The sequence below is a fragment of the Mesocricetus auratus genome, unplaced genomic scaffold (assembly GCF_017639785.1).
Source record: "Mesocricetus auratus isolate SY011 unplaced genomic scaffold, BCM_Maur_2.0 Super-Scaffold_100025, whole genome shotgun sequence".
Taxonomy (NCBI): domain Eukaryota; kingdom Metazoa; phylum Chordata; class Mammalia; order Rodentia; family Cricetidae; genus Mesocricetus; species Mesocricetus auratus.
Genome location: NW_024429206.1, coordinates 4,503,459 through 4,515,954, shown reverse-complemented (window position 1 = coordinate 4,515,954; position 12,496 = coordinate 4,503,459). Strand labels below are relative to the sequence as shown.

General features: G+C 53.0%; 1 protein-coding gene across 6 annotated transcripts in view; it reads left to right on the top strand.

Annotated features, from left to right (window-relative positions):
* Positions 1-12,496, top strand: part of Kiaa1671 (KIAA1671 ortholog) — a 140,333-nt gene that overhangs the window by 116,579 nt on the left and 11,258 nt on the right. For all 6 annotated transcript variants that reach the window (XM_013119768.3, XM_040731590.1, XM_040731591.1 and 3 more), the window contains one exon: positions 9,060-9,178. In XM_013119768.3, the coding sequence (XP_012975222.1) occupies positions 9,060-9,178 (119 nt within the window). The remainder of the gene's footprint in view (positions 1-9,059; positions 9,179-12,496) is intronic.

The window sequence follows — 12,496 nt, the reverse complement described above, 5'->3', positions numbered from 1 at the left end:
GGACCTCCAGCTGCCTGTGAGTGGGAGTTCGGTGTCTTGAAGTGCCTTGTCTTGTCGTGGGAGTCTGGGAGGATCCTGTCACCTGGGGTGCTGCCTGCTCTGCAGAGCCTGCCCTCCCTCATGCAATTGCACACGCCTGCTGCTGCTGGAGCTTTGTTTACTGGAAGCTGCTGCTGTCACTGCTGCCTTACAGTTCCTAAAATCCCCTCCCACTCCACAGCATCCCTACCAGGAATTCCAGAGCAACCCAGTTTCTGAAAGCTCTAAGTCAGTCTGTCAGTCATCCTGCCTCTTAGGCTTCAGAGGCAATTTCTCTGACCCGCTGAACCGAAGATTAGTCACACCTGAACATTTCCCTTGTGCCTGTCACAGTGTTCCACACTCCCCTGACTCACTAGCCCCCACACTGCCAGCCCTGATGCTGGACATTGGAGGTGCTGAGAGGTGAAGTGAGTGGCCCACAGTCACACAGCTTCTAGAGCCAGGGAGCTAGGACCAGGGTCTGGGTCAGCTAGACCCCAAGGAATCTGTGCGTCAGCGCTCACCTTCAAGGCTCTCACGGGTCATGTCCTTTACCTCCTCACTCCTGGAATTCCTAGAGAGCAGAGGGGGGGCTGCAGAAGGGGCAGTTGGGTGTTGTTCCCTACTCTGCCCCTTCCCTTCTTGTTGCTGGCTCCCCAACTTCTCTCTCTCCCCTCTCTGCACGTCATCTTGTTGCCCCAAAAGTTAGGCCCTGGAAGCCCCCTTCCTTCCTTCTGTGGGGCTTTAGGGGCAATTGTCAATTGTTTACAGAATCCAGAGGTTGGGGTTATGCCAAGTGTCCCCCTCACCCGGGGCCCTCCACCCTCAGAGTCACAGACTCCTCATGTGCTCTGCCATTCTCCAGCTGTGGATCTGATCTGGTCAGACTTGAGTTTCACACCCAGAGCGGATGATATGCTGTCCTTATAGACGGCCGGGCCAGTGAATACTCAGTGTGGGTTCATTGGTGCCTGGATTCATGACCCTCTTGACTGGCCACTCAGGCCTGTGAGCATGGACTTTAAGTTTGGCAATTGCTTGAGACCCACTTGTAGATGTTACAGCCAGACTTGCTGACTTTTGTGCACTTAGTGTCTTTCCAGCTTATCTGTCTAATAGATAATACTGTAGTAATCACCACCAGTTATCTGTAGCACGGCAGTGAATACAGCCAGTCATTTATAACACTGTAGTGAACATGATTAGTTATCTGTAACACTGCAGTGAACATGACTAGTTATCTATAACACTGCAGTGAACACCACTGGTCTCTATAACACTCCAGTGAATGCACTAGACCATCTGTAACACTGCAGTGAGCATCACTGGTCATCTGTAACACTGCAATGAGCCCACTGATAATCTATCACACTGCAGTGAACGTGACTAGTTATCTATAACACTGCAGTGAACACCACTGGCCATCTGTAACACTGCAGTGAGTATAACTAGTCATCTGTAACACTACAGTGAGCCCCACTGGTCAACTGTAACACTGCTGTGAGCACCACTGGTCATCTGTAACATTGCAGTGAGCACCACTGGTCATCTGTAACACTGCAGTGAACGTGTTTAGTTATCTATAGCACTGCAGTAAACACAACTAGTCACCTATAACACTGCTGGTCATCTATAACATTGCAATGAACACCACTGGTCATCTGTAACACTGCAGTGAGCACCACTGGTCATCTGTAACACTGCAGTGAGCACCACTGGTCATCTGTAACACTGCAGTGAACACAACCAATCATCTATAACACTGCAGTGAACACCACTGGTCATCTATAACACTGCAGTGAGCCCCACTGGTCATCTGTAACACTGCAGTGAGCACCACTGGTCATCTGTAACACTGCAGTGAGCACCACTGGTCATCTGTAACACTGCAGTGAGCACCACTGGTCATCTGTAACACTGCAGTGAACACAACCAATCATCTATAACACTGCAGTGAACACCACTGGTCATCTATAACACTGCAGTGAGCCCCACTGGTCATCTGTAACACTGCAGTGAGCACCACTGGTCATCTATGACACTGCAGTGAGCCCCACTGGTCATCTGTAACACTGCAGTGAGCACCACTGGTCATCTATGACACTTCAGGGAACACTCCCTTGGGACAGAAAATCTTCCCAACTAGTGTGGCTCTGAGGGCCAGGAGATCCAGCTCTCCCCCCCCCCCCGCACCTTTCTGTCCTTGCTCCTTTAGACTCCCCTCTACTGACTCTGCCATGTCACTGTCATGTTCCCACGCAGCCTGGTAGTTTCTTTTTTCACTTACTTTTCTGTTTTGTATCTCTGTGTGAGCTTGGGGTGATGTAAAGGCCAGAGCATAGGTTTTCTTCTGCTGTGTGGGTACCCGAAGTCGAACTCAGGTCATCAGGCTTGGTGGTAATACCCTTACCTGCTGATCCATTTAGCTGGCCCTTCCTCTGTTTCCAGTGACCACCAGTTTCATTCCCACTGTATGTGAATCAGATGCACTTACAGAATAGCCATGAGATATCTGTCACTCACAATGGTTGTTCTGGGATTGCTTCTGGGATATGTTTACTGTGTGTGTGATTGTGGCTGTGTCTCCCATGTGTGTGCACTTGTGCATGTTAGTATGCTTGCCTCTGCATTAGTGCATGTGAGTTGAATGCTTGAGGGTATTTGTGAGCGCTGTGTGTGCATCTACACGTGTGCACACAGTTTGTAGTCTGTACTTGTGCATGTCTTCATTTGAATGGTGTCTGTGTAAAATGTGAGCTTTGTAAATGTGTCTGTGTGTATGTTGGGTTGCACACATTTGTGTCTATCTATGTGTATATGTGTGTTTGAGGTACACACATTTGTGCCTATCTGTGTGTAGGCAGACATCTTCGGTTGTGCAGATCAGTTTTGTGAATTAGGGACACTGGGGATGGAGCCACATGGTCACATGATAATGTCAGCGGCCCCACAAGTCATGGCTGAGCTGGTGGCCATGTCCAGCAGAGACATTACTCTCACTTTAGAGGACTGGGGATTGGTCCTGAGGCCATGGTGACACACCCACTTTGCTGCTTTCTGGTGGGTTCACACTTGTGCATTGCTGCAAGTCTGTCACCTGACTAGTTGTCCTTTCCCTGAAATAAATCAGAGAGAGAGTTGATATGTAATGTTTGAAAAAGGAAGTCAAGTTTGGCTCACTTGGGATGTTGTAAGAATCTCTGGGGTGGGGAGGAGGAGGCACTGGGGAGGAGGGAGAGGAGGCATGGGGGTGGGGAGGAGCCTCTGGGGAAGTGGATTCCACCAAGAGGAGATGGTGGAGACAGCATGGTCTCAGGCTTTTGTGTAACTATTCCTCCCTAAGCTTGGCTTCCTATCACCAGGACGTGTCACAGAATGCACAGGAGGCAGACTTGGAGGGCATGCCTCCCTCTCTCTCCCACTGCTCGTGGGCTCCCGTGGGCTTTCTCTTGTTGGCTTGAGCCTGGCTAGGCTGGGACAGACAGTGGCTGAGGCTAGTTCATGGCATTTGCCACTTCAGATATTTTCTTAAGCTGTACTTCTAAGGATGTCGCCCTAGCACAAGCCAAGAGAGCTTCTAAACTCTTATCTGATACAGAGCTCAGGCCCCATGGTCCTGGGGGACCCAACCTCCCAGCCCAGCTGTCTCCTCTCTTTATAGCCTTCCCGAAAGCCTGGTTTGCACACCCAACGCCGAAACCAAATCCTCCTCCTGCAGGCCAGCTGCCTGGCGTGAGGCTGCCACTTTGGGAAAACTTGTCCCGCGGAGACAGACAGGGTGTCTCTGCCAGAGCTGTCTTGCCATCGCCTGTGTGCTGTGATGATGGTTGTCCTGCTGTGCAGATCTGAAGCCCAGATCCCTTTGTAGCAAGGTTCCTTCCCTGGCTGTCCTCACAGGGGGTGACCTGACTGTTTTGAGGACCTGTGGGTTGTACCTGAATGGTGAATCTGTTAACCTACTGTTACAGTATTTGTTAAGATGCCTGGGCAGCCTTTCCACAGACATGGGCAGCACATCCTGTACTGACCCCTCCTCAGCACTAAGCACCTCACATCCCATTTTTCAGATGTGGAAACTGAGGTTACAGAGGGTCATTGCAGCTAGTAACTGGCAGAGCTGGCTTTGTGCAGGGCTGCTGGGTCACAGTGCTTAGAATGGATAGCTTGCTCCACCCCTACACATGGGTTATGGGGACAAGTTCATTTCATGTTTGCAATGTGAAAGGTCGAAGTTTGGGCTGCTTGTGACCACACCTTATTAGCGCATATATGGAGTGTTTGTGAAGCTGGGTTTGGTTCAGTCCCCCAGAGGCGGGCTGGTAGGGGGTGGGGTGGGGGAGGATCATCTCCTTATTTGAAGCCACAGAGGGTCACCATCAGTCTTACCAGGAGAGGAAACAGAGGCTCTGAGATGGGGAGTGTCTGGCTGGAGGTCATCTAGGATGGCGGCTGAGTGCACACAGGCGTGAGGGTAATCCACAGAGCTGTGGCTGGCATGGGCCCACCCAGCCCTCTGTTCTGTGTCCCTCTCTGCCCGGCTGGGCTTGTCCTCCAGGTGGCAGTCTTCTGCCTTCCTCGTTCCCTCCCGCATGGTTCCTTAGTGCCCATCACTAAGTACTCTCACCCTGCTTGGCCCTCGGTCTATCTGAGAAATGGTTACCGAGGCCCAGCAGTGCCCCAGAACCAGGAAAGTCAGGGATGTGAGCACGCCTGGGCATCCACCAAACCCAGGGCCACGATCCAGCCCTAGCAACCTTGGTGTTCCCAGGTCTGACCTGAGCACGGGAGGAGATGTTGCTTTGGAGTACTGATATAGAGCAGGTGTCCCCATGTCACTTGGGTCCGTGACTACACGGCTCCCCACACAGCTGGAGTGTAGAGTGGCTAGGGTTGAGGGACAGGCTTCTCAAATTCTTTGGAACTGCACTGTCAGCTGTGGTTGCTTGACTCAGGCCTCTTTCTTAGGAGATGTCTCTGACACTCCAAAATAAATGCAGGCACAGTGTTCTCCCTATTCTTCCTCCACGGTATCAACTTGCCCTCGTTTGGGAACTTATTCCTACCTTACTAGTGTGTGTGTGTGTGTGTGTGTGTGTGTGTGTGTGTGTGTGTGTGTGATGGCAAACATTCTACATGAGTGTCATTTCCATCTCACAGCCCAGGCTCCCGTATTTCATGTTTCCCCACCCTCATGGTTCAGGCTGTCGTTCCTGTTTTTCAGTGATGGCCAGTCCTACTGGGAGTGGCTGTGTTCTGGAACCTGGTAAGGGTGCTTGTTCATATCTCCCTGAGGTGAACTTCGGCGACTAACCCTGCTGATTCAGCTACACCTGCAGGTTTTAAATTGAAAGATGTATGCCCTAACTTGTTGGATCACAAACCTGTGTGCTAGCTTGGTGTATCAGGCACAAGCCCTGGGGAGGACCTCTTGCCTGCCCATTGTGGTCCTGGGGCCTGGTGAGTTGCTGGGCTGAGCCAGTGGGCATTCAAACCCTAGATTCCTGAGGGTTTCAAAGTATGTGTCCTTATCAGAACCTCCTGGAGCATTGTGGGAGAGGTGGAGAAAGTAGGTGTTGGTTGGGGCTCTGGAGAGAGCTGTGAATCCTGTCTTCCAGGCCCTGCCTCTCATCTGTTCAATTCTTGTGCCTCAGTTTCCTTCTCTGCAGGTGAAATGCAGAGTGAATGGCTTCTGAGGAGCCTCCTGTGTCTGATGTGTAGGAATTGGTTCCTCTTATTTGTAACTGGCAAAAAACTATAGCAGGGGTTGGGGTGTTGATGGCTCCGTCCGACCTGGGCCCAGCTCTCCTGCCCTCCTTTCTGTTGCTTGTGTATACTTTTTTGTGCCTACTGCTTTTGTTTGTTTTTAATTTTTTGAGACAGGATCTTGTAATGAAGCTCTGGCTAGCCTAGAACTTACAGCGTAGCACTGAACTCATGGCAATCCTCCTGCTTTAGTCTTCTAAGTGTTGGGATTACGGGCATAAACCAACTCCTCCATATTTGTTGTCTGTGTTTTCAGACATGTGTTTTGCGGGTTCTTTGTTAGTCAAAGCGTTTAAGAAAGGGTTCACTCTGCTGGGATCTGAGGGAGGAAATAACAGTGCAGGGAAGGTAGAGGCCTTGCAGCGATGTGGCGGGAGGGAGAGGACGGAGGAGAGAGGAGGGACCTGTTTCCTCCGTTAGAGGCCAGGGAAGCAGGGCTCAGCATTTAGTCCCTGGAAACATGGAGGCTTCAAAGGGAAGGAGTATGAGGCTCTGGCCAGGGAAGGAGGGAAGAAGCCGCTGGCTTAGCCTCTGTGAGCCCCTGTTGGGAGGGAGGGGCTTCGGGGTGTCTAAGGAGAGATGCCTCCAAGGTGCAGCTGTTCCTTCAGGCTCATCCGGTCTCCTTTACCCTCTGTGGGAATCACACATTCTCCTTGTCACCAGAGGCCTCAGCAGCTCATGTAAAGACAAAGACCTAGGTGAAGCTGCGGCGACTCTCCAGCCATGCCGTGTAAGTCACAGGAAGTCGCCATGTTGGTATTCCTGCCTTGAAAAGAGGACCCTTGGCAGGGACGGTCCCCGCTGCCTACCTCAGAAAGGGTGCTGTTGGCCACAGAGTGTGCCATCTGCACCAGAAGAACATGACAGAGATGTGCTCTGGCCCCAGAGACACCCCGGAGGCGGCTGCCACAGAGGGCCTTTGCTCGCCCAGCGTTGACACCCGGGAGGTGGCGGGCTATTACAGAGGGCCTTTGCTCGCCCAGCGTTGACACCCGGGAGGTGGCGGGCTATTACAGAGGGCCTTTGCTCGCCCAGCGTTGACACCCGGGAGGTGGCGGGCTATTACAGAGGGCCTTTGCTCGCCCAGCGTTGACACCCGGGAGGTGGCGGGCTATTACAGAGGGCCTTTGCTCGCCCAGCGTTGACACCCGGGAGGTGGCGGGCTATTACAGAGGGCCTTTGCTTGCTTGCCTGTCTGCTTGCCCTGTGTCACTTGTGCCTCATGAGTGTGGGCAGAGCTGAGACAGAACTCAGTCAGCGGGGAGGGCTTGCCTTCAAGCAAACTTTGAATGTAAGGTTTCTAGAAAGCTTAAGCGTTGCAAGTCCTCCAGGAAGTGACTGATGTAGGGCCTTGCAGCTATGAGAGCTGCCACGAAGGTCTCGACATTGAGATAGGACACAGGTAGAAAAGGGTCCCATCTGTGACATCTGCTCAGGGTGGTGCCAGGCCCTGGGATGTGTCCCATGACCTTGGATGCAAAAATACACACATGGTCCCAGCTGGAGCCTCCTGCCACCTTACGGTGTGTCACAGTCAGTCTCCTGTGCTAATCACAGGCTGGGACAGCCATCAGCCTGTCTTAGGCCACACTGAGTGTCTAGGGAAGTGCTCATGGAGATGTGACAATCTGAGAATGCACATCCTGTGACATGGAAACAACAGGCTGCTTAGAAGTCACCATCCCTGGGACTGGTTATATGACCAGTGTTGTGTCCCACAAAGTGGGGTTTTCTCTGGCCACCAAGTAGCATGTGGAGGGACTGACCCACAGAAAATCTGCGTTTTGTTTGTGTGATGACTTACTTTAAAATGTTCACTGTGATTTGTGGTGTGTGTGTGTGTGTGTGTGTGTGTGTCTAAGTGAGTTTATATAGTCCAGAAAGATGCTCTACCACTGAGCCCCCTCACCCCAAACTCCCATTCTAAGTCCTTTGTGACAGAGATGGGCCAGGATTGAGGCCATGTGGGAAGGCTGTTCCTTCCTGGTGCTTATGTGTTTCATTGCTCTGCTGAGATGGTCGGTCAGAGAGGGATGAAGTCATGCCAGGATGATCTTCTCCCTCCTCTCCCTCCTCTCCCTCCTCTCCCTCCTCTCCTTCCTCCTCCACCTCCAGAGATCATCCAAAGACAATAGCTAGGAGTACCATTAAAGTCCAGGTTGAGAATCCCCTGAATCACTGGGAGTGAGGAGACCACCCAAGGCCATTTTGGTTACTCTTGAGAACTCCAGGGCATTAGTGGCTGGTTTCCACGGTGATGACACAAGACAAGACCTCTCATGTATCCACCCGGCCAAGTGGGAAGTCAGCAGTATAGGTGTCAAGGTGACTCATGAGCCACCCCGATGTCAGGCACTAGCCTGGGCCGGTAGCCAGCTCTGATGACCTGTCCCCTTCACTCCGAACCTGCATGTCACACCACCAGCCCAGGGTGTCACTTTCTCAGCTGAGAAGTAGGGTTGGACTGAGCTCCATGTCAGCAGTGTGACTTGATGTAGACTCAGGGACACTGCTGTGTGGGTCCTGGGCTGGACAATTCTGGAATGTGGGGACGGACCTGCCTGGTGTTTCTAGAGCTTCAAGGAGGGAGATGGACCATGCTGTGTTGGACAGGGACAGGGACAGGTGACACCCAGTAGGACCCTGCACCAATGCATTAGTTATTTTTCTTGCCATTGGCTAATAGAGGAAGGTTTTCTCTGCTCACCATTCCAGAGTGCATAGCTCACTGTGGAGGGAAGGCCACAGGGGCTGCGTGGTCCATGGGGATAGAAGTTTGTTCATTCCAAGTGGTAGCGGCACACACCTTTAATTCTAGCACTGGAGGGGGGGTGTGGGGGCAGAGGCAGGTGAATCTGTGAGTTCGAGGCCAGCCTGGTCTACAAAGATACACAGAGAAACCCTGTCTCGAAACATTAAAAAAAAAGGAGTTTGTTCATATCATGGAGGATCTGGAAGCATCCTGCCCCAACTTTAGACCTGCCTCCAGCACCCATACTGCTGGTGAGGCCTTATGTCCCAAAGATTTCACAACATCCCAAATGAGGATGAAACATCCACACAGAGGCACCATGGGAGACATCCCATGCTGGAACCAAGATGCAGTCCACACCAGAATGCCCATCTAAACCCGGAAAGTGCTGCTCCCTGTCCTGCCTTGTTCTCCTTTGCCCTGACGTGGGGAGCCATGTCTGAGGGCAGCGGGGAGCTCGGTGCTGCGGTGCAGCAGTGCAGCGTGATTGTGCCTGAGCCCCTCCCTCCTCATGTCCTTGCAGAACCAGCTGAAGCAGTGCTTCTCCAGGAGAACCACCGAGGCCAAGGACACCGACACCCTTGTGCACGAGGCCGACAGCCAGTATGGGACCTGGGCAGACCAGCACCAGAATGGAGGCAGGTAGGAACACACCTGGATGAGGCTGCCAGGCACCAGGCGGCACAGATGGGGCAGAGTCTGCCTTGGTTAGGGTTTCTGTGGCTGTGATAAACACCACGACCTAAAGCAGCCTGGGGAGGAAAGGGTTAAGTCAGCTTTTCACTTTGTAGTTGTCTCTGAAGGAAGTCAGGGCAGGAACCTGGAGGCAGGAGGTGATGCAGAGGCCATGGCGGGTGCTGCTTAGTGTCTTGGGCCTCATGGCTTACAGAAGCCAGGATCCCTAGCCCAGGAATGGCACCACTCACAGTGGTCTGGGCCCTCCCCCATCAATCACTAACTAAGAAAATGTTTTACAGGCCTGCCTACCTCCTGATCTTAGGGAGACATTTTCTCGATTGAGACCCCTTCCTCTTAGATGACTCTAGCTTGTGTCAAACTGACATAAAACTATTCAGTGTAGAGTCTATGGCTGACTCAGAAATTTCTGTATGTCTGTATTGTAATAGGAAGGAGCCATTGTTGTATAAAGGGCATTAGAAAGCAAAAAGAAAAAAAAAGATGGGAATAAAATGTTGACAATGGGTAAGTAGCCTGGACACAGTCAGGAACATACAGGGACAGGCAGACCCACAAGGACAGACATCCACAGTGTGACAGGGTGACAGAAACCCATAATTCACACTATGACAAGCTGACACAGGGACAGAGACCCACAAAGACAGACATCCACACTGTGACAGGCTGACACACAGGGACAGAGACCCACAATTCACACTGTGACAGGGTGACAGAGACCCACAATTCACACTATGACCGGCTGGCACAGGGACAGAGACCCACAAGGACAGACATCCACACTGTGACAGCCTGACTCACCGGGACAGACTGAGTAAACACCTTGCAAACAGGAGGCAGATGGCAGACCAGCAGTGCAGGTCATGGTCTGGGTACCTGGTGCTGACAATATTCTCAAGCTTGTCAAAGCTTTGGTTCTCCACTTGCATCTGAGGACAACTCCACATGCAGGTCTAAACATTTGTAGACGACTATGTCATAGCACACTGTCAAAGCCTGTGAGACACGGGGCTGCTGCACAGCATTGAGTGTAGTGTGTGTCACTCAGGCTAGCTTTGTGCTAACCCTGTGGGTTTTTCCACTGTGAGAAATGAAGACTGATGGACAGCAGCCGTGGGTTCCAAGCCCAGGATACAAACATACACAACAAGAAACAGTAACGGCTATGACCCAAGTGCAAAACCAAAGACCCTTTTGGCCCTAGCACAGAGTCACGCCCACGTTTGTGCTTCTGTATCTCCCTCAGTGCTTCTGGATATCTGTGTTTGTGTTTGTGCTTGCTGGTACGCGCTCCAGGAACTGCTCCATAAGTAGTGTCTGCATGCACATGGCTTGCGGGACCTTCTTCTACCTGGCTGGGAGAGAACTCCTGGGGCTGCAATTGCAAACTGCTGAAGGCAGCAGCTGCGAACCCAGCCCTCCCTCATAGGGGAGCAGGTTGGATGAGATGGATCTCCCCATGGGCACCGGATTCCTCCTCCGTAGAAAGGGTGCTCTGGCATCTGCTGCAGGCTCAGTGCATGCCTGACTGACCAGCCCTGTGGTCTGTGGACATCACTCAAGGCGGGGAAACTGAGGCTCAGAGAGAAGCAGGCCTGAGTAAACAACATGCATATCAGTGGCTGAGCTGGGCTTGAACTCAGGCCCCCATCTCTCCCACCACTGGGGGCTCTGACCTCTCCCCCTGGGTCTCTCCTGTGAGGTGTCACCTCTCTGCTGGGTGACTGCTGGGGGATGACCACTCCACTGGTAACTGTGGGGGTGGTGACCGCTCCACTGGTCACTGCTGGGGGTGGTGACCGCTCCACTGGTCACTGCTGGGGGTGGTGACCGCTCCACTGGTCACTGCGGGAGTGGTGACCGCTCCACTGGTCACTGCTGGAGATGATGACTGTTCCACTGGTCACTGCTGGGGGTGGTGACCGCTCCACTGGTCACTGCTGGGGATGACCGCTCCACTGGTCACTGCTGGAGATGATGACCGCTCCACTGGTCACTGCTGGAGATGATGACCGTTCCACTGGTCACTGCTGGGGGTGGTGACCGTTCCACTGGTCACTGCTGGGGTGGTGACTGCTCCACTGGTCACTGCTGGAGATGATGACCGTTCCACTGGTCACTGCTGGGGGATGACCATTCCACTGGTCACTGCCGGGGGTGGTGACTGCTCCACTGGTCACTGTGGGGGTGGTGACCGCTCCACTGGTCACTGCTGGAGATGATGACCGCTCCACTGGTCACTGCTGGAGTTGATGACCGCTCCACTGGTCACTGCTGGAGTTGATGACCGCTCCACTGGTCACTGCTGGGGTGGTGACCACTCCACTGGTCACTGCTGGGGTGGTGACCGCTCCACTGGTCACTGCTGGGGATGGTGACCACCCCGCTGGAGGCTCTGATTGCCCTGCTGGGTCACTGCTAAGGGGCTGATTGTCCCACTGGGTCACACCATCTGAGCTGCCCTGAGTTGAAGCTAGATTAAAACTGGATGAGAGAAGAAATGGAAGCAACCAGCCAGACTCTTCCCGTCTCTAATGCCCCCTCTGCTAACCTGTGACTCATGTGTGTAGTTCACTTCCTCAAGTGTTTCTGAGTGTCCCTGTAGGATCACCCAGTGTCTGGTGATCTGTGCTGAACTTTTTCCTATCCCCTAAGGGACCCTGAGCCCCTAGCCCCCCAGCTTCTGTCCCAACACCTCCGATACCTTGGTGCTTCCAATGCTATGCGCTCCCTGCTGTCCTCCAGAGGAACTGCAGCCTCCAGGACCAGGCTCTCTTGCCTTGGACAATGGTGCCCCCTGCTGCCGGAGGGTGGCTCTTCCCTCAGCCTCTGAGTTCGCGCCTTTCCCATTAACATCACCACACCACAACCCTGTGAAAGCCTCTTGGATCTGGGAAACTGATAAGATGCTGGGACTTGGGACTGAGGGTGAGTGAGCCAGTAAGCGAGTGGCTGACTGGCTGGCTGGCTGGCTGGCTGGCTGGCTGGCTGGCTGGCTGGCTGGCTGGCTGGCTGGCTGGATGGATGGATGGATGGATGGATGGATGGCTGGATGGATGGATGGATGGCTGGCTGGATGGATGGATGGATGGATGGATGGATGGATGGATGGATAGATGGCTGAGTGAATGAGGAGTGAGTGAATGAGGAGTGAGTGAGTGAGTGAGTGAGTGAGTGAGTGAGTGAGGCAGCCATCGTTTAAAGCAGGAGGCCAGAGGCTCAGTCTTCTCTGCTAGTTGTTAGGGACCCTCTGATCCCCTTGCC